The sequence below is a fragment of the Anomalospiza imberbis genome, chromosome 5 (assembly GCF_031753505.1).
Source record: "Anomalospiza imberbis isolate Cuckoo-Finch-1a 21T00152 chromosome 5, ASM3175350v1, whole genome shotgun sequence".
In the NCBI taxonomy this organism is placed as follows: domain Eukaryota; kingdom Metazoa; phylum Chordata; class Aves; order Passeriformes; family Viduidae; genus Anomalospiza; species Anomalospiza imberbis.
The window spans coordinates 54,536,027-54,561,671 of record NC_089685.1 but is presented as its reverse complement, the minus strand read 5'-3'; the positions used below and the strand labels follow the sequence as shown (position 1 = coordinate 54,561,671).

The 25,645-nt window shown below is 40.6% G+C and overlaps 1 protein-coding gene and 1 long non-coding RNA gene across 3 annotated transcripts in view; both read right to left on the bottom strand.

Moving 5' to 3' along the window:
* The window catches only part of LOC137474375 (uncharacterized), a 330,950-nt gene that overhangs the window by 79,941 nt on the left and 225,364 nt on the right, over window positions 1-25,645 (bottom strand). The window lies entirely within an intron of this gene.
* The window catches only part of PKP2 (plakophilin 2), a 36,463-nt gene continuing 24,545 nt past the window's right edge, over window positions 13,728-25,645 (bottom strand). For both annotated transcript variants that reach the window (XM_068190866.1, XM_068190867.1), the window contains exons 7-13: window positions 21,632-21,749; window positions 19,918-20,079; window positions 19,334-19,507; window positions 18,601-18,754; window positions 16,965-17,154; window positions 15,881-15,968; window positions 13,728-14,347 (exon numbers count right to left, since the gene is read on the bottom strand). In XM_068190866.1, the coding sequence (XP_068046967.1) occupies window positions 14,279-14,347; window positions 15,881-15,968; window positions 16,965-17,154; window positions 18,601-18,754; window positions 19,334-19,507; window positions 19,918-20,079; window positions 21,632-21,749 (955 nt within the window). In that variant the 3' untranslated portion in view covers window positions 13,728-14,278. The remainder of the gene's footprint in view (window positions 14,348-15,880; window positions 15,969-16,964; window positions 17,155-18,600; window positions 18,755-19,333; window positions 19,508-19,917; window positions 20,080-21,631; window positions 21,750-25,645) is intronic.

The following is a 25,645-nucleotide window of genomic DNA, read 5'->3' as shown; positions in this document are numbered from 1 at the left end:
AGTCATAGCCAAGGCTGGTGATGTGCCCAAGCAAAATGTGCAGGGGCATCTGCAGGCAGAGCCTCAGCCTGTCCCTGGCTGTGTGTGCCTGGCCCGGTGAATGCCACACACACCTGGGACCCAGGTGAACTGGCTGAAGAGCTACAGGCTCAAAGGAGCCTCAGCAAGGTGAAAAGTACTGAAGGAGGACTCAAATAAATGCCAGCATTGATGCAAGGGTAGGCAGAGGGAAAGTATAGTCATGAGGGAGAAAAAGCAACCATTTAAGTTGGTTTAAATACAAAACCACACTCTGGGCCAGCAATGACATCCAGATTGAACAATAAGGTTTCTGTGTCCCGTATGATGCGGGCAACTGCGATGGCTGCCTGCCTTCACTTTCCATAGAAAATATCTTCTAGCAAGACTTGAGCTTCTATGTGCTCCACAAGCCTGCAAGATTTGAGCTTCTAAGTGTGCCACAAAACTGCTGAATGATCATGCGTTGATCAACCTCACTAGCGAAGCATTGCAACTAGGCCATTAACAACTAGTTGAAAACTAGTCATTAAGGGTATCGGACTGGAAAGGTGTTCTTTACAAATGCATTCTAAGTGTAATTAGCTGGTGGTTCATAACACCTTGAGGCTATCACTCTTTGGTTTCATCCATTTTTTTTCCCTCTTTCAGTTCAAAGTCAGGTAAATCTCACCTTAAATCAGAGGCCATCTTTCTGCTTGATGGGAGTCTTTTGTTGAGTTTGTTTGAAGATTCAGTGGTGAGGGTGAACCAGGAAATCTAATTGTGCACCATTGCTGAATTTCAGCGGGAGAAGCATTTTTCAAATCTGGGTGACACCTAGTAAATCTTTAGCAGGCAATGAATGAGGCACTTTCAGACTGACCTTATTTATTGTTGGAATGGAGATTAATATATCATCCCAGAGGCCAAGTTGGCTTGACTGATCTCCAAATTACTGACCTGATTTTTACCCTCTCTAATGGTAAGTCCTGTGGTTACCATCCTGTGGCCCTTTGGAACCTTCTGCTGGAGATAACTGGTTCTTTCCAGAGATTATGGCAGTTTGCACATTCTAGAATGTGTTCTACCAGACTCTAAGAACTGCAATATATATTTGATTGGATTAGTGATTAATTTATTTTCCATCCAATCTGTCTTGTTTCATCCAACTCCTTTATCCAAGCAAGATCATTCATGTAGGATTTTTCATCCTCTTTGAGCACTGAGCCTATGGGACAAGTTGGAAATGGTCTCATGCTTTTGACTTGGCCAATTCTGATGCTGTACAAGATTAACAAGAAAGCAGTTCAGCCACTGAAATTAGCACAGTTCAAACTTGATAGATTCTTAGCTGAACATGCTGCAGGCCTTGCTGGAATAATTTTTTCTTTTGGTCTTTGTACTTTAGAAATGGAAGAGAATATACAACACAGGTAAAATAATGAGGAATAATTTTATTAGCATAAACACAAGTTGAGCATTCCATATTAATTTAAGGAGACATTTGAGCAGATCTCAGCTTCTGCAAGGTAATTTCTGCAGAGCTATAAAACTACAGAGCTAAAATACCAAATGTTATGCTCTGTCTGAAAATCTGGTTGTTCTAATTAAGCTGTCTTCTTCCATTTTGGCCGGGCTAGAAATGTACTTTTTTTGAATGCTTAGAAGATGGTTTTAGTAGTGTCATTAAAGGAGCTACATTTTCACAAGCCTTAATAAATTTTGAGTATGAACTGATAGTATGCAGTCAGGATCTTCAAACAACTCTTTAAAAGAGCTGTTGGATACTGTCCTCCCTGGCAGGCAGACCTTCTTGGGCCACATGTTCTTGTATTTTTTTTCTGATTCTGGCAGAAATTTTTTGGAAGACTGTGCTTTAATTATTAACATTATGAGAAGGGTACTCTGAAATACGAAGGGATTGTTTCTACCAAAGGGTTCCTTGCCTGAACTGGGCTAGAAAAACCAGCTGTTCTAGTTTACCTGAGCTATTTGCCCTTCTGATTCTCCTTTGCAATGTGAGGGAGAAACAGTTGCTTTTCTGCATTTTCTGTATTCTTTTAGGTGCAGGGTGAATTTGCAGAGACAGCTGATAGATCAATCATTGCTGCTCTTGTCCATGCAGAGTGCCTTTAAAATTAATATTGTAAATATGCCACTTTCTCACTTCTCTACAGTTAGCTCTTGGCATGGGGCCTCACTCTGTGGTCCTCAATGCACTGCAGACATGCTTTAAAGGCAACAGCCAAAATGTAGCAGGAGCTTCTGCCTAAACTTGGCACCTAAACACCTCCTGCCAGGATTGTGGGTGTGAGTTGCCAAATAATTCTGTTCAGCCTTATCGCTGCATCTGGCCCTCTCCTGGCATGGGATGGGCCTGTGCAGGGGGAAACAAAGCTACAGCTTCAGCAGAATGCTGAAATGTAGTAAATTAAAGCCCCCAGCCAAATGAAACTTGTAATTGGTGTGTCACTTTCAAGTGAGAGAATGGCTCGGGCAGGTTCAGCATTCTGCCTGGGTTGCAGAACTGGTGTAATTATGCCGTGTGGTTTTTAATACTTCTGAGAAGGAAAAAAAAAAAAAAAAAGAAAGGTGCACTAATTTTTAGAGCTATAATCTGTTGCCAATGTGCAGCTGGCATCTGAGGACATCTGAGCATTTCAGCCAGATGAAGTCTTTGTGAGCACTAAGGCTGGATCAAAAATTGCTGTTGCCAGTGCAGGCTGAGTTACTTTTGAAGTAATGTGACTTCTTTTGTATATAGACATTAGACTGCCATTGAGATTGTAATTTAATTTGAAGATCAGACCCTTTCTCTCTGTTCAAATGCAGAGCATCTGCTGGAAACATGAGAGGACAGACTAAAAAATAATTTTACTGTTGGTCCTTCTTAACTTTCAATACTTAGCTTTCCCCCCCTCCATTCTCAAGGCCATTCTTATTATAACCCTTGCACACAAATTGGTACAGATACACTTAAACACACAGGTGTATTGAGAGAGACATTGGAATTGGGTGTGCTTGAATGGATTCCACACCTTTCCAGAAACAACCTAGATGATATGAAATCTCTCTTGGCAAAAGAATGCCCTTGGGGTGTCATATTTGCATGAGGAAGCTCCTAAAATAAATATGTGTGAGAGTTGCTGAATATATTTTATCTACATTTGTCTGTCAGAAACAATAAATCTCAAAAAATAAAATCTTTTTAGTTATTTCATCTTGAAGGTGAAGTAACACCCAACCAACTCCTGAACCTGCTGTGCATATTGCAGTCTGAATACTTGTGAATGCTGCTGGTTCTGCTCAGAGCATTCATGCTCTCTGATATCAAGTTTGTTCAACAGCTATCAAAAGCAATTTACCAGGGAGCAACAAAATAAAGCACTTTATCTGAAACACTTGCTTTCAATTTATGTCACTATATATATATAGTGACATGAATTTATATGTATATATATAAATGTTTCCAAAAGCCAGACAGACTAGTGTTTGGTGCATCTACTGCTTGTTATCTTTGAAGGGCAGACATCATCATTTCACATACTTGTGGGCTCCTGGAAAACACAGAAATTTCCCTCCCCTTGGTGCCAAAATGGTCCTTTCAATAAGATTTTTCAAAGCATTAAAAAGCAACATCAACAACAACAACAACAACCAACAAACATCAATGCTTTGCTGAGGAAGTGGCTTGGATTGTCCCTGGAAAATGATCTTAGGTGGATATTTGAAGGAATAGAGTGTATCCTTATGTGTTTGAGGTGGAAAAGGTGAGGTTAACTCAGCTCTTGTAGCTGATACCAGAGCTTGTTCTGGTATCAGCTTGTTTTGAAGGGCATCCCCTTCATGGGAGATTTCACTGATGCCCAGAGGCTTTCATTGATCTGACAGGTGAGCAGCAATCAACAGAATACCTTTGGGTGTGGGAATCCAGTAAACTCCTCAAGAACAGGTAAAACTTGTCGTTCTTTTCCTGCAGTACATTCTGAACCACAGCCCTAATATAGAGAATGAAATTTAAGCACACTGCTCAGGCTGTTATTTCCTCTTTTGTTCTGTGTAAGGAGAGGCTCAGATGTGTAATATTAAAGGGGAGTTCTGTATATAAGTGGCATTATATGCTTTTTTTTCTTAAAGTGCTTGCATGCTCTAGGAATAAAAATTCCAATTTTTACATGCAACTCGTGATGGCAACTAGGCTTTTTAAGGCTTCAGACATCCTGAAAGGAAGAATCTAGGCTTAAGTTTTCTCTTATGACAAGGTTTTTGATGGTTCCTAAACCACCTAATTCAGCTTACTCAGTGCCTTCTATCTGGACTCAGTGCCTGGGCTCTCAGGGCAGCTTCCATCTCAGGTTTGTAAGGACAGGACTAACTCCTCTATTAGTAATTACTGCTGATTAGTTTATGTATTTTTAAAGAATTTCAACTGAGGCTGGTCAATACAGCAGAGTTGCTGAGTACTGGGGATTTTAGCAGATAACCCTTAATTTTTACATCAACTAAGGAGGAAGCATGGGATTTATCTTGTGAACAAACCATCTCCAACTTTATTGCTGCTGTTAGAATAGCAGATTGCTGCAGCATTCTGCCTTGGAGGCATAACAAGTAAATTATTTCAGTATGAAGTTCTTTCATGCAACTTTGGGCTCTTCCCTCCTAATTTATGATGTCTTTTCCTTTCTCTTTGTTCAGCATTTACTAAATGACAGATACAGTACAAAGTTTACCCGTCCATTAACTGCTCTCCACTGTTGTGGCCCAGGTTTTTTTCCATTCTCCTTACTTAAGTAGGAACAAGGTTTAAAAATATGCTCTAAATAGGTTTAAAAATATACTCTCAGTCTCCCTGGGCACTTTAACACATTGCTTGTTTTTATCTAGGTTCCCAGGTGACCTAGGACCTCTAACTTAGGCTGTTGGGAAAAAAAAAAAAGTCAGCAGAATTAAACCTATTTCTAACTTATCATATTCATTACAAAAGAAGCTCCAAAATTTCAAACAGTAAATTTTTAATCTTCTCCTCTTTACCCCTAATTTTATTCTCTCTTTAAGAAAAGAAAAAAGAAAAAATAATGGTGACCCATATGTCAAATCTGTAATTGGAGACTTTAATGATAACTTCTAATATTTACTACTTAAAATGCTCATTAGAACTTTAATGAGTAGCAACTTTAATGAGAAAAATGAGTTCCACATTATGCAAATATTTGCACTAATGGACCAAGATTTGAATTCATCCAGATTATAGCTGGTGCAAACAACTAAAAAACAAAGTCAAGTTTCCTCCTTCTGTCTGAGACCTTTTTCACAGCTGACTGGGTTGCTCACTCATCAGCTGGGCAAGACCCAACATCCTTTATGTTATCTCTTCAGGGGGTGTGACTGCTGCTTTATGTGGGGGCTCACAGATAAACTCCTGATCAGGGAGCTGATTAAAGGAATTTCCAGAGCTGGCCTGCTCTGGCTGATGGTGACTATTCCACTTGTAGTGTGAGAGCTCTACTGAAAGGAGAGCATAAAAAGATAAAAACTATGGTGAAGGAAGCTGTCACCATTATGGAAAATCAAAGCTCAAGCAAAAGTACTTGATTTCAGTAGATTCTGAAAACAGAGATGGGGGAGCTCTCTTAGAGTGGTGATTTCAAGACCCACTTCAAGGAAGTCTGTAAGCAACTGGTTTTTCTCTCAAACTTGTGTTTTTCCTTTCAGGTATGGGCTATATGAAATTTTTTGGAGGCAGAACTGATGGCTTGATTAGAACAGCAACAACACAGAAGTACAGAAGCATTCAAAACTTGAGAAAAATTTATCTGCTTTGCTGTGGAACTAAGCTTTGTGCTGGGGAATGAGAAAGGGATGAAGCAAACATCTTGTTCTGGTGTCATTGGCCAATCCCACTTAATGCTAATGTTATTTGGAACTAATGATGTTCTATTTGCTTCATGTAGCTAGTCAGGCCCAATTGGAGTTTAAATTCCCAACCAGGGCATGCGTTTGCCTTCAAGGGGAAAATATTTACCAGTGTCCAGTTAAAGTTACCTCAAAGATTTTTTTTCTCTATCCTCATAAGCCTAAACTGGTTCCACTTTATGACAAGAAGTTTTAAAATCCTAAAGAAATTGTATTAAAGGGGAGCCACTGGAGCTGTAACCACTTAAACTGTGCACAGAATAGGAAATATTGAGTTGCCAGTCTGCTTTTTTCTTGCCAAGTCTTCCAAAGTGGTAGGAATGGAGCATCTCTGACCTCTCTGGATAGCTGTTTCTAGCATGGCATGTCTGTGCCCTGATGCCCAACCTGAATCTCGCACACCTCAGCATGGTGCTGTTGTTCTGTTGCCCCTTGCTTCACCATACTGGAATAAGTTTGCTTCTGTGATCTCTGGGGCTTAGATGCAAGTATTTGTAGGTTGCTTTACATCCCTCCCAAGCACTTAAAAAGTACAGTCCAAGAAGCATGAAGAATTTTTAACAGTCTAAATGCTATGCTGCTTTATTTCTGGGGAACTATGAGTTATAGCTTCAGTCATGGAAATCCTTTAACAGAATTTGAAAATCCAAGGTGTGGTGATTTAATATTTTTTTTTACTTCTTGAAGTTTTACCACATCATTTTTTATACCAAACTACAAGCTCAGCTTTCACAGAAAATATCCATCTTCCTCATCACCAAATCATCCTCCTTGTCATCAAAAGCCCTTAGAGTAAAGAGCTGTTTATGGGCACAGATGTCTCATATCAGCAGACTTAAAAAAATACTCCAAACAGAATTTATAGTGCACTCAGTAACCAGACAAATGCAAAGAACTGCACAGCACAGGTGTGAGAAAGCTTATCTGTCTCCTTATCTGCAAATTACAAAGGTTAGAGATACACAGGTTTGAAAAAGTCATAGCAGGAAGGAGCAGATGGCAAATGATGCAGTCTGGGAATAATCTGCTAAAATCAGCCATGGGTGACAGCCAGTGGCAGGTGAGTGACCTGCTGTCAGGAGGAAACACGAGCAGGCAGGGCTGTCAGAATCCAGTTTACTCAGAAATGCTGGAGCTGGGCTCTTTCCACCAACCATTGGGTACAGTTTCTGAGAAGTATGTTTGGGCAATTAGAGGACTCCAGCAACTGGAATAATATTACTGAAGGTGTTTCCCATCAAAGCTCTTTAGGGAATAATGGGTAATAAATAAGCACAAGACCTTAACTGTGGCTCTCTTGTCCCTTCAGAGCTTACCTATCATGTGAACCAAGTTTCAGTGAGCAAGGCTGAATGTCCTGACCTTGTAGCCCTGGGAACCACCACTCTGTCAACACAGCTACTGTTGAAATGGAGAAGGACTCAAAAAGATGTACCTGATTTTGTTTTGGGAAGAAAATCCTCAAGCCACACCTGAAACATTCTTTGTTTTGAGACCTTCCGTTCCCTCAACCCCGTGGTGAACTTCCTGTGTCTGAGGTTTTGGGTTTTATGGAGGTAAGCAAAGAGTTACTCTGACTTCACTTCCAAATTTACAGAGATGGAACTGACTTTGATGTGGAAACAGAGATGGGACTGCTGGATTATTTCTGTCCTCAGCTTTGTCACCTTCAGAGGCTGTGTCCTAAGGCAGAGCAAAACCAGTTTATACTTTATAGCATGAATGCACATTTCAGCATGCCTGTTGTACACAGGGCATCCCAAAAAAAAAACCAGTAATTGATTTATCTTGGAAGAGGCTGGGAAGAACCATATTTTTCTTAGTTTAGGAGGAGTTATTGTTACAGCCCAGAAAGAATGTTGGCAAGACCTTCACAGAAACTCTCCTCTTCTTTTCCTCTTTCTTACCCTGACAAAGCAATTGTTAAATTGCATGCATGTAAAAATTAAACTGTCCTCTTCCAAAAAGGGGACTTTGCTTAAGGGACAGCAGCATAAACCAGTGAAAACTATGGGCTATTTCCTGTCCTTTTGGTGATGCTGTCAGCAGTCAGGAGGGTGTCTTCTTGACCAAACCACAGGGTCACGAGCATTTAACAAGAATTTCATGTTTTACTACAATTGTGGCAAAATATTTTTCAAGCTTGAGATGTTACACTGGTTTAACTTTATTTTTGCTTTGTGTCTACTGAGAAAAAAAAAGTTCTAGCCAAGGTCCTACTGCTTGACTGCAGGAGTGGAAAAAGTAACAGAGCAAAATATGCATCTACCACAGGTGGTTGGTTTGAACATGTGAGAGGTCAGGGACCACTGTCCAGGGCTACACCTTCATTACCTTGGTTTTCTTTCCTGTTGGCAATCAGCTCACTGCTGTTTGCTCACCTTAATGGCTTTTCTCTCTCTCTCTTTTATTTTAATGCCTATTTAACAAATCTATATCTGTAGCCACTACAGTGGATGAGAAGATCATGGGGTTGCTTTGTCAAACACAGGTTTTACAAAGTGCCATTTTAGTGCTTCTTCTTTTATAGTTGAGCATATTATAGACTGTATAATTCATTGTGGCCTATTTATTATCCATAATAACCCTCACAATAAGTTAATTACAACCCCGAGGTAATGGTGAATTTGTCCATCTCTCTGCAAAACAGCAGAAAATAACTGATGTGATCAGGAAACCTGTCCTTGGAGGATGGGTAATTCATGCTGCGTACTCAGGAGGAATTCTTTCAAAGGCCTCTGCTCCAGTTTTTCACACCAGAAGACAATCTTCCCTCCACCTCTTTGTGTCATTTCAACAGTGCCAAATCTTCTCTAATAACACTTTTGCAAGAATATTACTGCTATCCAAGGCACCAGTTTTTGACTCCCAGGTTTTAAGTAATTTCAGGTCAAGTAGTAGTACCACTAAAACAAAACAAAACACAAAAACCCACTGCAATGCCAGTGCAAATATTGATTTGTAGATTCTCCTTTTTATCATCATGTCATATCATCAGACCTGAGTTTCTCATCCCAGCCTCCCTTTATGTTAAAAACTCTTACCTTTTGTCCATATGCTTTTAAAATAACAAATATTATCCTACTATAAAAACAGTATTTCAAGGCTATGTGTATCATATGTTCAGAGCACTTCTTTTTCCCAGCATCAGGAAAGAAAAAATTCCTCAAGAATACCTATTTTAATTTTCAGAAAGGCATAATACCTCCACTGCTCTCACTGCAGCATCCTGTGTGCTGCTATGTTGTAACTGCAATGCAAAGGTTGCCAAGGTTCTCCAGTCTTAAGGAATTGTGCAGGATTTAAACTCATACACAGTTTGTAATGGGGCTAATCCCAATGTCCATAGTTTTGAGTTGAAACTCAAGGGTGCTCATATATCCTAAGGCACAGTGTGCTTTCCAGGCAGAGTTCAACACTGATACTACAAAATTACTGATTTATTTTGTTGTTATTCCAAGCCAAACACCACTATTCTGCCTGGAACCCATTTTCTTATAGCCTTCATGGGCTCAGAAAGTTTCTGAACTTTCTGAAAGATTTTACCCTCCTTGGCCTATCACTATTATTTTTCTGTGGCTCAGACATGACTATTTCCCTTTCTGGTGAAAACACAGTAAGGATGTATTTTTGAGGGTCAAAAAATGCCTCTAGATTTCTCTAGAACTGAGGAAGACCTTAAGTCTCTTACTGAAGTTGCAGGAGGACCCAGATGTTTAAGTACAGTTGAGGTAGTAGTGGTATAAAGAAGAGCAGGGTGGGGAATTTGGGGACCCAGCTCCTTTCAAGGTGTGAGTGGTGATAGTTTGACTCATAGTCCTATGGCTGATTACAAATTAAAGCATGCAAAACACTGATACCATGGGAGTATTTGCAGTATTGGCTCTAAATTGTAGCTGCTAAGGACATGCCTGCTTCCTCCTTTCTGTATCTGTGCATGTTTAGGCTGGTCTGAGAGAGGACTAAAAAAAGATACAAATAAGAGAATGGGAGCTTAGGTTGAATAATTGGAAAATTGTTAAAGAAATGTTAAGTTCCTAAACTTCAATTATTTACAGTCACACTGGGTATAGCACTGGTAGATACAGCTGAAAGAAGGATGCAGGCAAATTCTAATTTATGATCCTACAATGCCTCTAATGCGTATTTTAGGATGTTTTTAGCTCTGAACACGTGAAATAAGACAAAATTAGTTTATTTCCCCTTCATATGCAAACCTGTTAATATATCCAAAGTAAGCCTGTAGAGAAAGGCAAACCCCTGATCTGGGAACAGTGTCTGCACTGAAGATCTTTTTGTCTTTTATGTATTTGAACAAATCTCTCTGCTGGGTTTCCAGTGGGCTGTGCAACATCTACACCAGTATGCCAGGCACAACTCACATGGTTGCCCCAGGATCTGATGTTCCAGCGTTTGGCCTTGGTGTGCTGTGCTGTTGAGCTCAAACATGCATTTCCTCCAGTCTGATTGCTGTTTCCAGATCTTTGTCTCCTATCAGATGATGCCTTAAGGTCATGTTATCTTCCCCATGGGATGGGTCTGGAGCATGAGTCAGGAATGTAAACTGAGGTTTTAACCAGCAGCACATTAAGTAAAGGAATGGAAGAGCAGCTGCTGGAGTTGGAATAGCTTGGGAAGCACCAGTCCTCAACGCTTTGCATGGCTTGTGCATGATTCACTGTGTGACTGCTCATCAGGCCAGCTCCTGATGCATCCCCCAAGAGGGCTGTCAAGAGACACTGTTGGGCTTTTTGGCCCTCAAAACTAAAGCTAGGAAAATGTTGATGGTCCTGTCAGGCTGGAACCTAAGGACTAAGCATGGTAACAAACAACAAACCAAACAAACAGGCAGCCTGACTGCCCTCAGCTTCCATGGGCTGCCTTCGGAGCACGGACTGCCAGGCTAAAGAACAGTCAGGGGAGGGCTGGGCTTCTTGTGTGGGGCCTTTGATGGTGCCAGCTCACTTCACCTGAAGTTTTTTTATGGGCCTAGAAGGGGAGGTTGAACCTGTCTTAATAGATAGCATGTTCTTTCTCAAAAGAAAAACCCCACAAAAAAGACATGTAACCCAAACCCTGTGACCATGCACAATATAATGCAATTATTTTTACATAGTTTAATTATATTCAGGAAAGGAGGGAGAAGAAAAAGCACTAATGTTTAGGAGCAGTGACAGTAGAAAATAAGGTAGGAGGATGAAATGAGGAAAAGAATGACTAATTCTCTGGTAATGTCTATAATCTACTACACAATTATCTGTACTATTTAAGAGTTTCTACTAAAACAGTTCTGTAAAAGATGGTTTTACTGGGTTGTGGTTAAGACACAAGACAAGAGGACCTGGGGTAAGTTCCTTTTTCAGCCAAGACTCTTTGGGCACTGCTCAGCATGTTTAAATTCAAGGTTTGCAATCTCCTCTCAGGAAGAGAGCAAGTGGAAATGTTCTATTTCCCAGGTCCAAGACTATGGTGAGAATGGTTTAATTATATTTGAGATCTCCAGTGGCCCATAGTGAAGTTTACTGGAAAATACCCATTAAAGAGAGGTGAAACCAGCAGATTCTGGGTGGTTTGACAGGTCAGCAAAACTGGACAAAGAAATGATTTGCAGGAGGCCTCTGATGCCAACAGGAGCATTACATAGCTTGCCATCAGTAACACTGTCCTGTTGTAGGAAAGTCTAAGTCTCCATACCTAGATTTAATTTAAAATTGAGTTTGCCCTTTTGAAGGAAGGGCTAAGGCTTAAAAATACATTTGCTGCATCCTAGCCAAGTAGGTTCACTAACAACAAAAAGACCAAAGACAGATTTTTTGCATTAGAGAGAGCACTTTATTATTTCTCTGCTTTGTTTTCTTTGGAGTCCTGCTGAAATGTTTTTGATTGCATACAAGTAGGAGATCAGTTGTAATAAGGCGTGTCTCATGTTTCTCATGTTGCTGCCAGGTCTGAGATAATTCTTAGTGACTTCTGAACACTGCTTTGAGTTTAAAGGGGCACTATCATAGATTCATTTTGGTTGAAAAAGACTTTTAAAATCACTGCATCAATGGAAACAACCCAAAAACCTCTGCATTTCCTTTTTAAGGACATCTTACTAAGAGGTACAGATATATTTAAAAGTACCCAACACCATTGCTTGTTTTGTTTCTTAAATAGCATGTGAGTTTAATAAGACTAAATGCATGAGCATTTCTAAAAACTCCCTTCTTGATCTTTTAGATTGCAATTCTTCATTCCTATGCTTCTCTGTATTCAGGTTTACTCTTCATTTATTAATTTTGCCTACCACTTATTTTGGGCAATAAAAGGAGACTTGTCCAGGTTTGTTGGTATTCATTCTTTCATGGCACAAGCAGAGTAACTTGGGTTAACAAGTTAGAAGAGAAAGTTGGATTTTAATTGTCTGTTTTCTATCATATTTGAAAAAGTTATAAAAACAATTCCCTCAACATGCGGTGCTCTAAGTTCCCTTTCCCCGTGTTGTTTTTGGACCTGCAGTATTTTGAATGTGACATCCTACAAAAAATAATAGTATTTTTAAAACCTCCTACTGGAGTGCATTTGATTTGAGTTATTCAAAGCAAATGTGGAGAGCTAAGAGCCCTCTGAAAAGGATCAGTGACAGGAAAGCAGCGTTGTTTGCTTCCCTCCCCGGGGCACATTGTGTCCTGTGTGCACATGTGGGACTTTCTGGGACTCCTTGGAGAACTGTGGGCATCTGCCAGCAGAATTTAGCTCCCAGATATCCAGAAATATGTTTGGACATGGTGCAGTTGTACAACCCACTGGTTCTAAATTTCTGGTAGGAGCCAGACCTTTAGCCAGGAGTGTTGAAATGAAGAGGCCTGGTGACCTTCCCTGTGAGGTCCCTACTCCAAGGATTTTGCATCTCCTTCAGGACAAGAGCAGCTGTTCAGCAGTGAGGGTACAGAATGGGCTCTGTTGGAGCAGCAGGGCTTGTAAATACACATGACAAAACATCCATATTGCCATAAAGGTAGCTCACCTCCCCTGAGTTCAGAAGAGTAATGCCGGATCACATCTGCTGATAACCCAATATTCATATAAGAATTTCTTGCTGGTTTAATGGACAATCTAACTCCCCCTTTTTTCTTTTTTTTTTTTTTTTAATTTTTGTTTGTTTGTTTGTTTGTTTGGGTTATTTTTTTGGATAAAAATCTGACTTACTAAATGTAGCAGATGGGGTTTTTAAAAGTGCTTCTTTACCATCTTGAGCATCATATAATGAAAACCTGAGCCTTCAGGTCCTCATGAATTTTTTTTCCCCTCCTGTCACCTATTCTACATGTGCAGGCATAGTCCCAAAGTTATCACATTGCATGTAATTGCTGTAGGGAGGATGAATATTTTGAGTAAGAGAATATGAAACAGGATCAGATAAATTCCTTAATCAGCACAGAGCCCAGCCTCTTGTGTGTGTCAGCTACTTCAGAAATAAAGGCAAGACTCCACTCCCTTTATTGTATATAGATTATCAACAGAATTGATTTGAAATTGCAATTTTCTTAAAATAATCACTGAAACACCTACAAAAAAATTCTCCAGTAACGAGCAGCTGCACTTAAGTTCAGCCTGAAGTGTCTGAAACACAGTGCCTTAAACCAAGCGGTTCTAGTTAAAATCCTTTCTGGACACAGTTTTAAAATGCAACAGCCACGTGAGGGAGGATGAGAGGAGCAAGGGATGGTAAGATCTATGTAAAATCAGTTTTGCTGCTGTTGCTAATGAAATGTCAAAGGAAAGAGGCTTAAGAACCAGTGAGCCCATGAAAATAAGCAATACAAAAATAATAATTTTAACTTCATTGGTGCTTTTATAATTCATGTAGTGAAACAGCTTCTTGTGCATACTCATAGAGTCTGGAGATTCTTATTCAGCTGTGTGAAGAAACAAAAGAGTGAAAACCAACTAAATTCTGAGCAGTGCACTTGATGCTTAGCCACTGTAAAAAACTTCTGGTATAAAACAGTCTGAAAAGAATTTGCTGCCAACCAGCACTTCAAACTCCTCGGTATGGAACAAAGGCAGTCATCTGGAGCTCTGACTAGTGGTAATACTGGATGAAACTTCACCTCAGACATCCTGGAGAATCCATCTTTGGTTATTCTTGTATTGACAGTTGTACTGATGTTGACATACTTGTATTGATGTTGTCAGTGGCAACGAGGTGATTAGGATTAAAAACTCAAAAAAATTACTCTCTGCCTACTCAAGTCCTTCTAGAAAATCAGCCCCTGTTTTCCTGAGATACTTTGTGGTTCATGATGGTGACACCAACCCTGTGAAGATGGTTACATTGGCTGCTGTATGGACTCTGTCTTCCCTGGTGTTATGCTCTGATTCAATCTTTCAGTGAGTTGTAGGCTTTTGTGGTCCGGCTGTTGATGAAATCTGCCTTCTTGAAGTCAGCCTTTGGAATGGAAGAAACAGAACACTTCATTATTTTCAGTGCTGATTCTGCAAGGCAAGGCTGGGTCCAGCTGCCTAAGAGCTGAATAAGGAGCCATGGTAGGGGTCTAGGCAGAGTCCTGAGCAGCCACAGAGACAGAACAGGCAGTGCTCGTTTAGTCCAGGATAGATGAGAGGATAATTGGAATTGCTGAACTCCCTCACTGACTGTACCAGGAGCCTGTTCTTCCAGCTCAGCTCTACAGACTCCTAACTTTTAGGTGACTAATAGCTGAGATTAACCTAGCTGAGATAACCCTGTCAGAACAAAGAACACAGGGCAATGCCAAAATGACTCAGGATTTTATCAATTTTATTTGATCAAGAGTTTTCCCTGGCTTATTAGACTAAAGTTTAAAAAATATCTGGGCATTAGGTGGTTCTGAAGTTTTCAGTGCCGTGCCTGGTGTCTCTAGGGGACTTGATCTGCATAGGAAGAGCAGATAATCAGCATTTTTGAAAATCAGGTCTGACAAATGTTTGCTATAGACTTTTCTAAACTACCAGTAAATTCATAAAATTCATGCCATCAGGGATATTGCTGTATGGTGAATTCAGGAATGCAGTTGTAAAAAAACCAGAGACAACTAGTTAAGAATTTATATGGCACAATAGCCTTATTCTGGAACACAGATTTCTGGTTTGTGGGGCAGTACTTGCTAAGTGTGATGCAACACTGGTAAAGTTTATGCTAAGAAAGTTTTTTGGAGCAAATTTCAACAAAAAAAAAAATTACAAAGAGAAACAGATGAACAATAAATGCTAACAGCTTGCTTGTGAACTTGGAACAGTTTTAGGTTATAGGGGACTTGAAGTGACAAAATCTGAACAGAATCTGTGTGTTTACACAAGGACTGAAAACAGTTTGAGATGCAGGATGAAGGTAGGTAGGTGGAAGTTACCTGAGCTGTGGGTTGAAAAAGCAGGCACAGAGCTTCAGAAGAACCAAACTGGTTTGTGGCAGACTCATGCTGGTCATTTTTTGTTTGATGACTATGGCAGTAAATGTTTGCCAACACCTTTCCCACAGCCTAGGCTTTGTCTGACTATAGCTGACAGCTGGGCTAGCAGGCTGTGCAAACAGGAGAACAGAAGTGCTCTGGTTTTAAAGCAGGAAGCTGCCTCGCCCTGCCCTTGGTTCTGCTGCCACCGTGGCTCCTCTGTGCCAGGCTGCTTCAGCCAGTGGGGATGGGCACCTACTCTGCATCACTTCCCACCACCTGACACTTCTGGCAGGCAGCAGCAACGCTTTTCATAAGCTTTGCCAGTGGATTTAAAACCACAGGGGGAGAGAACATGAACACAGAGGAGCAAAAATTAAGGCCACGCATTACTTACACAGGTTTATGTACAAGTAAATAAGAAAACCAAATTCAGGGACTGCTTGAATCCTATCATAGGTGGATTGTTAAATGTACAGGAGTGCTGAGGGCCCCAGAGGACAAATGAAAGGGTTGTAGGTCTCAAGGAACAGATTCTTTTTCTTTGTGCTTACCTTTTTGTAGGCACTGTGGAGATCGGCGTGTGACCACAGGGAGTAGAGGAGGACTGAAGCAGCCCTGCTGGCTTTGCTGAACATATTGCTGCCATTTTGCAAAAAGAATGATAAAACACATTTAAATTCCCACATCATAATCATGGTGCATGTACAGACCTCAACAAACATAACCTCATAGCATTTGTTTTATCTCTCTAAGTGCTGGTTCGCCACCCTTTAGGTACTGTAGCATGTTTCAGGCTGTCCTTATTACTGAAACAAATGAAACTTGCCTCCCTGCTCCACTCATTCTTCAAATTTAGGGAGAAATCAAGTGCTCTGTAGCCTACATCTAACAGCAGCTATCATATTGTGCATTTTCAGCTGAGGAAAATAACCTCAGCACAACCACCATTTGAAAGAATCATTCCAGAAGGTAAAATCTCTGGTTAGTTAGACAGGGTTTAAACTATTCAGGTCCTCATGAGGCTTCCTTTACTCAGATTGATTTCCTCTTCCATTTTGTAGAGAGAGCAAGGCAAATGGAGTAATTATTCGTATTTTTAAAACATCAATTATCTTTGGAGTAAATATTGATTGCACTTGTTTACATATTAAAGAACAATTAAATTCTGTTCTCTAAAATTCCAATACATTATTTTTAAAATCTATTATTATTATTAAAATCTGCTCTCTAAAATGCCAGCATGTTATTTTTAAGTACAGATCTATAAGTTGTGTGAAGTGTATCCCTGCACTTTATTGCTAAAGTTTGCTAGGGCTGTGTTACAATGAACAGGAAAGACATTTTGGGTACAGATGAGATCTGATGATCAGTCACTACATATATATCAGAATACAAATAATGTGGTGCAGTTATCTTCTGAGGTGTTATTTGAAATGCTGGAACCCAGTGAGTTCAGCTATGGATGGGAGAGTTGTCTCAAGAGATCTTTCTGTATTTCCCTATCAGTGCAATTCTATTCACATCCCTGTTTGGGCTGTCCTGTACCTTGAGATGAAGCGTTTTTTCCCCCTGAGTGGCAGAGGCTGCAGTTTATTTTTTGCCTGGGGAAAGAGGGAGGCTGGTGGAGCCCCTTACCTGTCATTCATGCTGATGGCAATGACCTTGGGCAGGCCCTGGGCGCTGAGGAGCAGCCGGGCGTTGTGCGAGCTGCTCTGGGTCAGGTTGAACAGGGTGTAGCAGATGGACGCCGTGGTTTCACAGGCAGCCTCGCAGCCTGGCACACACTCGGGCAGGACTGACACCAAATCAGGCAGAACTCCTCTGGCTGCAAGGTGCAAGAGAGACAAGCAGTTCCATTACTAACAGGGGCAGATTTGCCTTATTCCTCCCACTCTCCCTCAGCAGGGAGCTGTGTGCCCCCACCATGCACTCATGGCTTCCTGCCTGCATTGCATCCCCACAGGTCAGGTGAAGCTGCACCTGAACTCACCAGGCAAGTGCCAGCTGCAGGCTGCCACTTCCCTGCTAGAGATGTTTTATATTAAATTTATCTCCAATTGATATGGAAGTTCGTTTTGCTTGATAAATTTGGTTAAATGTAGGTTCATTTTTTTGGACAGATTCAGACCCTTATCATCTAGAAAACAGCGTGCCCTCTCAAATGTTTTTCTTTGGCCAAAGTTTTTCTTTTTGGAATTTGACCTGAATTCACACATGTTTTCAGTCAATCAAAAAGAACATCTTTTGATAGGGAAAATGTTCACCTGAAATTTCCCCAGTTCTCTCTATTATGGGTAAAGCAAAGAAACAACTGTGAATGTGCAACATGAAGCACCCTCCCCCAAAGCTTTGTGCTATTCTGTCTTTCCCACACTCTCCTAAATTATTTTTTCCTGATGAAATCCCAACTTCTTATCAGTTTAATTTCTTCTCTTTCAGGGGGATTCACCACCTGTAATTGTTAAAGCTATATGGATTATCCCTTTGTAATCAGCCCAACAATGTTGTAATATTTTCATTAATAAGGAATGTTCTTTAAGGCTCAAACAAGGCCCAGGAGACTGTTCTGCAGAATTCTGGAGGTCAATCTGCCCCATGAGCCATCTGTATACCTGCAATTTCCCCTTTCCCCCTTGGTGGGAACACAAAAAAGGACAACAAATTATATGAATACATTTTATCCTGTCAGTAGGAAAAAGTCTTAACTACACAATAAATTGAACGGAGAATACTCAGAATAGAAATGGCTTTTATTTAGAAATGAGATAATTTAAAAAGAATTAACTATTATTTTCTATAGCATCTTATAGCTTCCATTCTCAAAAAAAAATTGCAGGAAAACTGTGTGGGCTGCAAAGTTCTAAAGCTTTGTGTCTAATAAGACAGAGTCTAATCTTTGCTAGAAGAATTAGAGATGTTCTGTGATTTCTTGCAAAGCATTATTCAGCTGTGTCAGCACAGAACTTAGCACTCACCTTCCTTTACCCTATTTTGAGCAGAAGAAAAACTCTCTCTCCAAATCTGTGTAGAATTTACTTCAATGATGTATTTTTGAAAGTAACAACAATGGAAGTGTCTGAAGAGGAATACCCAATATAGTGAAAACTTTGTTTAGGAAAAACTCTTTATTTTAAGCCCTGTACAGAGACTGCAAGTGTCCAGTGAAAAATCTACTCACAGATCAGCGTTTGTTTTTTTTATGCATTTCTTTTTTTCAAGGCAGGAAACTTTGACACGAAGAGAGCAGAGCAAGCTCTCAGTCTTTGCTCACCTATGTCATTTTGCAGGGAGGTGTTTCGGGACAGGTTCCTGAGCAGTGAGACCGCTGTCCTCTTCACTGCGGGGTGGCTGACGTGCAGCATAGCTCGGATACTTGGGAGCCCGTTTGCCTTTTGAACAACAGTCCGGGCCACTGCGAATGGCATCTGTGGAAAGGCACTTCTGTGTCATTGCCATGAGTGAAGAGCCTCAGAAAAAGCCACACACAGCCAGCTCTCTGCACCAGTTTAAGCATATTTAAAATAGTTTGAAGCCGGAGTTACATATGAGTTGCAGCAGGAAAGGGAGGTGATAAAAAAGAAGTTGCAAGCCCTCTTTCTCCCAGGTGCTCTTTGGCTAGTTCCTCAGACAGATCTCATTAGTTTCTTTAACACAAATGTGATCTGCTGTTGTGCCAGAGCCCTCCTCTCTCCACAGGACTGTCTTCCACAAAATGACTTTTTTATTGCTTTTAACATCTGTTCATCCCTCACTGTGTAATGAATTAGCAAACTCCACACATGGAGATGCACACAGAGGGAGAAGAAGCAGACCCCACTATCTGCCAAGCAAGGAAAAGCTGCACTGCTGGTTATGACTTTCCCTTCAATGTTCTTCATTCTCCTTCACCATGTCAGTGAGCCAGTGACTTGTCAGTGCTTATTTGAGCTCAGCTGCACTGCAGCCCTGAACTCAACATTCACATCAAGAACTAAATGAAAAGAAAAGGAAAAAAGCTGACTTACTGGTCCAGTGCCAGCTGTGAGGTTCTGGAGAGCTCCCAGGGATGCTTCCTGGGTGTAGTTTCTGGTACTCTTTGCTATTAAGGAGAGGTATATCCTAATCAGTGTAGAATGCCAGAGCGATTCAACACCTTTGGGATTGCTCTTTTCCTCAGGAAGCGGGGTGTCCTGCTGCTTCTAAACATGGCAACAGATCAAGCCTTTAGAAACCGTGACTTCTATACCTTAATGCACCACAAGCTGAACTAGCCATTTTGTAACTCTGCATGACCAGGTTATTTGGAGACTGTCACGTTCTGAGCTCAAATAATAATGTGCAAAATTTCAGTATTTAATGCTAGTGGCCAGTCCATCCAGTGGAGTATTCCTCAACTATTAAAACATTTGCTATGTCATTGCCATCAGCAGAAGCTGAACAAGAGAATTGGTGTCAAGAACGACTACCAATAAATTTGCATTTTTGGGGCAAGGAAATGTCACCCTACCAGATACATCAATAACAGACTGTTTATTAGATTGCAGCCTTATTCTTCAGAGGTTGCTACAAGTTATTAACCAAATGAGATGTAACTAATTATGTACTTTACCTCTTTTACTTTTCTGCTCCGTGTTCCAAAACAGCCTGGTGTTTTATCATTGTTAGAAATATTTCTTCTTTGCACATATATGCTCTGGGCATAGCTCTCAGGGAGCTCTATCTCTAGCTGGTAGGAAAGATTGTGAAGAATACACACACAGTTCTCTGTGGCCTAAAATAACAAAAGAATAGAAATTGAAAGCTTTGGCATGTGTTGAAGGGACATGTACAGACATGGGAAGAGATTTAGTTTTTGCATCTTCAGTAACTGACTGCAGAGTTTCTAATGCCTGATGGAAGAGCCAGGCTTCATGCCAGTGATCCACCAGACTGCCTTTACTCTGACAAATGAAACATGCCCCAGGATGTTCCTGAGCCCAGTGGGCAGCTGGCACACGGGGCTGCATTCGGAATGGGGTGCGTGCCTGTTGGAAACGCTCCTGGGACATCAGAATTCCTGAACAGTGCCTGGGAATTGTTTGGGCGAGTGCTGCTTGACATGGAAGTGTGCCAAGAAATGTTTAAGGGCTTAGGAGTAAAGATGGTCATGTACACACCTCACCATAGCATCAGCAGGAGGAAAGCTTTTTATCTTCCCCAAGGAGGAAGCATTTTTCTGTGGTGGAATGCTTTTTAAAATAAGACATTCCTTCCTGAACATGGCTAAGGTCAGGTCTGCAATTTCTGAGTGATGAGTCTAGTGGCAAATAGCTTTGTTCCCAGTTGCTCCTCTTTTGAAAGTCAAAAAGGAATTAGTGGTTTTAAGACAAAATGCAGCAGGGAGCTACTGGCACACGTGTAATGTGCTGGATTCTCCCTGAAGCTAATGGCACTGGATACAGGGAGATGGGGAAGCTCAAGGAACTAATCCTAGAACAGAGCTATAAATGTGCAGCAATTACCACTACGGAGCACAAGTTATGGCAGGCCCACCAGATGTGCCTTACAGGCTGCAGCTAATGTCAGTGACAGCTGCTCTTCTCACCCAACTTCACCCAGCTGAAAGACAAGCCTCTGCTCCAAGAATCTGTGTTCAGGGTTCACCTGCACTCAGTGAGGGGAGGAAGAGTGACTGAAACTGGCACCTGGAGGTGTCCATGTCTTTTTAGTTATTGGCTTAGGCTTAGGAAGCAAGGAAAAATGTGCAGCTTTTTTCCTTGAAATAACCAAGGGAAATTATTTCTATTCTAAATGATGTGAGCTCCTTAATCACACTGCCACCCAAAGGGATTTAGGTGCTTCATTTCCTAAGGGGTATGTAGCATCAAATATATGGGAGAGTAGCATTAAATACATAGGAGAGTAACCAGATTAATTTTTTAAGCTTCTAGCTAGCTGAGACAACCAAAAAGGCAACATCTCACTCTTTCGTGTTTCAGCATTTCTGACAGCTGTGATTTTATCTCACTAAGGAAAAAAAAAAAAAAAAAAAAAAAAAAAAAAAAAAAAAAAAAAAAAAAAGACAGGTGTTTCTACCTTTCTCTCTAGAGATTCCAAGAATGTTTTCCCAGTGCTGAGTTATACTAGTCTTTTAGATTGCAGGATAAAAATACTTCAAAAATCTTCTTACTGAACTTTCACTTTTGGTGGCAGTTTTAAAAGCCCTGGAAATAAGTTTTGCAATTGCAGCACAGCTGTTTCTGAACATTGGTTTCTAAACAACAACAGAAAAATGTTCACTTGGCAATTTCCCCTAGGAAAACACTTTTCATCTGGAAGAGTACCTTGTCATTGGGCTCATGGTCTGCAATAGCTCCTTGGATATAATACACAAGAGAATCAATCAAGCCCTCACATTCTCTCATCTTCTTCCTTCCTTCTGGGCCGGCAGAGCTCATGTTTCTGTGCAGGAAAGAAGGTGTTGGGGAGAAGAGATTTAGTCAAGAGATTTTCTTGTGCTCCTCTGACAAACTTTTCCAGCTAAATCTTAAAGATACTGAAGTTCAGGTTGACTGCCTCTTTTCTTCAGAGGTGTAAGACAATGTGAGCCTCTTTTAGATAAAACTTTTACTCCCAGACAGAAACAAATAGTCCAGGGAAACAAACTGCTGTGTTTGGACAGATAAAGTAAGATCTGACTCAAATTGTCATCTCAAAGTTGAATCAATCATTTTTAAGCAGTCATAAAAACCCCCAAAAACTTTGTATTTTTTTTTCCTTATTCCATTTTCAGTTAAAATTTTAATATTTAGGATGGTGAAAATATCAGAGGAAAGATACCTGTAAAGATTTCCATGCACACAGATGTCCTTTAGAATTAATTTACTCACACCAGGCTGGTCCTTGATTCACAATGATCCATCAAAAGGCACATGGTCTGAGAGTTTTAGCAGCATCTCCACATTCCCATGCAAAGACTCACTCTTTGCCTGGCTTACAAGTAACATTTGCTGTGCTTTGTAGTAAACCAAGTACAACTTACAAATCAATTACAAAACTGATTTAAAAACTCTTGAAAAACCAAACACACACTTGCTGTTTGAAGCTGCTTGGGTCTAAACAAGCTGCTGATTTCCATGGAAGAAACAACACTTACACTTTTGGGGTATAATTATTTTTACAAAATCTGAATTATGGAATACCAGAATTATAAATCCAGGCCTTTTTTTTTTTGACTCCTGCAGCTCTGCTGGACAAAAGACTGCACATTGAAGCTTCTTTGTTTGAAATAACATTAAATATTAGCCAATGCCAATCTTAGCATCCATCAAAACACAGAGGGACATGTTCCTTTAGGTAGTTTCAGGTTGTTTTTTTTGCATGCTTACTTTGCCCACTAAAAATTACAATGTTTGCAATTTTATTAATGACAAATTCAGTAAGGTTTAAGCCTTCCTGTGGCTTATGACTGTAAAATGAATGTAGCATTTTATACACTATCGCTTTACTTCTACTAATTTTTTTTTCCCTCTGGGAAGTACATGTTCAGGTTACATACTAAGCACTGTAATTACAATTTTACCTTAGGTCACGATGTTAACAATGTCTCTATTTAAGAGTTCATTTATTCTCTCATGGAATTATATATCACAGAATCAATATTCAGATCCCACAACATGGCCTACTATAGAAATCCCTTTGGAATTTAATTTTACCTACATATGTCACATTCAAGGCATGTCACCCTTTCCTATGCTCATGCTGACAGAAGTGTACACGTTACAGCCCTCCTGGTGCATAGCAAAAATAGTTTCTGGGGCACACCGACTAAAAATACTGTCAAAGATAAGTGTGGAATTTCCCTTGCCAAAGACACTTCAGCTGATGCAGTGTTTTGTTTTGTCCCACATATTCTAAAATCCCCTCGACTTTTTACAACTGATCCTGCTGAATGCTCGTGCAAGGAGAGGCCATGCCCTGGCCTTGCTGTCAGCATGAACAGGGTAAAGAGCTTCTCTAGCTCAGGAGGCAGAGAGGAGCCTGAATTAGGAGCACTGTCCTGTTCTGCAAGGGAAATTAATTTCTGGGCTCTGTTTCATTAAGAAGTTGATGCTCATCCAGGGACAGGTATCAGTGTGTGTCTGTGTGCACACATGGCTACTCCTTTCTCCACCTTTCCCTGTTTCCTTAGAGTGACAACGTGGACTGGGAAGGGAAGAGCTCCTGCTGCCCCACTCCTTCAGACACTGCTGTAAGCACCTTACTGAAAAGAGGGTCAGAGAAGAGCATTTCAGGCAAAACCTCAGCTGACAGCTTAAATTTGTTTGCTGATTGAAGCTTGAGAAATTCCAGGAGATAAAAATATTATTAGATTGGTAAAAAAAGGAAATATTTCTGAGAAGTGTCATAGAAATGTAAATTTAAATATATATATTTTTGAAACAATGGAGACATTTTGCTTAAGAGAATTTCAAAACTGGCTTCATCTTGGCTTCCTCAAGATTTGAGGTTCCTGACAACTGAAATGCCAGCCTCTGAGCTCGGGAGCTGGACTTGATTGTAGTGGAGCTCCAGGAGGCCCTGAAATACTCAGTGCTTGCAATGTGAGGAGAAGGGAGCCTCAGGGAGATTGCCACTTGTGGGGATGCGCTCTTCTGAATGACTCAGAACTTACAATTTGGCAGCAGCCAGCCAGGAAAAATCCCTGACTTTGGGCATGCTTAGCTGTGGTAATCCTGGTGACATGCTCAAATGGTGCCATTTGCTGATCTGTCATTTATCTCATCTTGCATTTACTGCTTCTGTCCCCTCCACACATGCATGGTGCAACTACATCTGTGATCAAAATAGCCCTTTGCCCACAGTCCTGTGGTGAGGATCAGCTAATTTCCTGTTGGGAAATGTTATTTTGATGCAGAGTTGTGAGGTAAATACAAAGAAATTCGAGGCAGTAAAACCAAGCATAGCTTTGAAGGGAACAGAATGATGATAATAAACGTTCAATTAGCAGATCAATGGCACCAAATGAAAGGGATACTCCCTCTAAGCCAACACTGAGTCATACACTGACTGTTGGAAAACGTTCTTGAACTGCTGTGAATGGTCCATGTAACTGATAAGAAGAAGGATTTTGCTCCTGGGACTCATTCTGCTGAAACTGGTAATGTGAATTTAATTCAATTACCAGACAGCATTTTGGGAAATTCTATTCCTTTCCTGCCTTGCGCAGTTCAAAAATTCATCAAGGAGGTAAAGGTATCTGGGATGTACTTGGTAACTACATGTGCCAGGCTTCACGCTGCTTGTTGGAAGTAACAAAATTCCTTTCAGGAATTGGGGGAGCTGATAAACTGAAGAGGAGGCAAGAGGAGATAAAAATGGATGGAAATAAACTTAAAGGAATGGCAATGCTATGCAAGTGGTCTTGGTTCAAAGACTTATTATCATCAGTCGCTTGTTTTATGCTCTCTCTTAGAAGCTGCCATTGTGAGTCCAAGCTTTTCAAACACAGGGGCACAGGATGCTTCAGTTGCAGGGCAGTTAAAAAGAAAGGCTCTGTAGTGAAGTATGGCAGCTTCAGCTCTTAAATTAAATGTTTTGCAGGGGAAAATGTGATAACTGTGTATAAATTTGGGAAAGTTCAGCATTGCAGAAGCTCTGGGAAAAGGTATTTCAAGATAAAAGTGGAACCAGTTCATTATCAGCTTTCAAGGTGTGACACAAACAGCCTTCCACTAAACCTCCCTTTCAGAGGAAAAGTCATGCCAGAGGTTCACTTATGTACATAGATAATATTCAAAACCATGCATTCTACATGCTGTTGGGATCTTATCCTTTCTGACTCAGAGTATGGGAAAATAACTTGAAGATTTTTATCCTTTGTATTGGAACTGGAAGCAGAACTTTTATGTATAGGATTTCAGGCCAAGAAAAAGTGACTTTACCTTTAAAATCCTACAGGACTTGTCTACAAATGTCTGTAACACTCCTCTAGATAGTTTAATACACCAATTTTGCTTGTTCAGCTCATTATCAGGCAAGCAGTGAAGTCTGTTGATTTGGCTTACTCTGTGGGTCCAAGCAGAGTGCATTTTATCATATTTCACAACCAAACAACACTTACTTATTTTAACTGCCAATGCAGAATTCCGTGGTTTACACAGCTTCTTTTTATTACATAAAGCTTATGACCTGTGGTTGCTGTAAAACTTTGCTTCTCACAGGGTCTTAAGACAAAATGCAGACCTAGAGAATGGGATTAACAAATCCTTCTAACGTCAGACTTCTTTATCAGTGACTGCATGTGCCGACACAGGCGCCAAGATTCAGGACCCCACAATACTTCTGGCAATAACTGG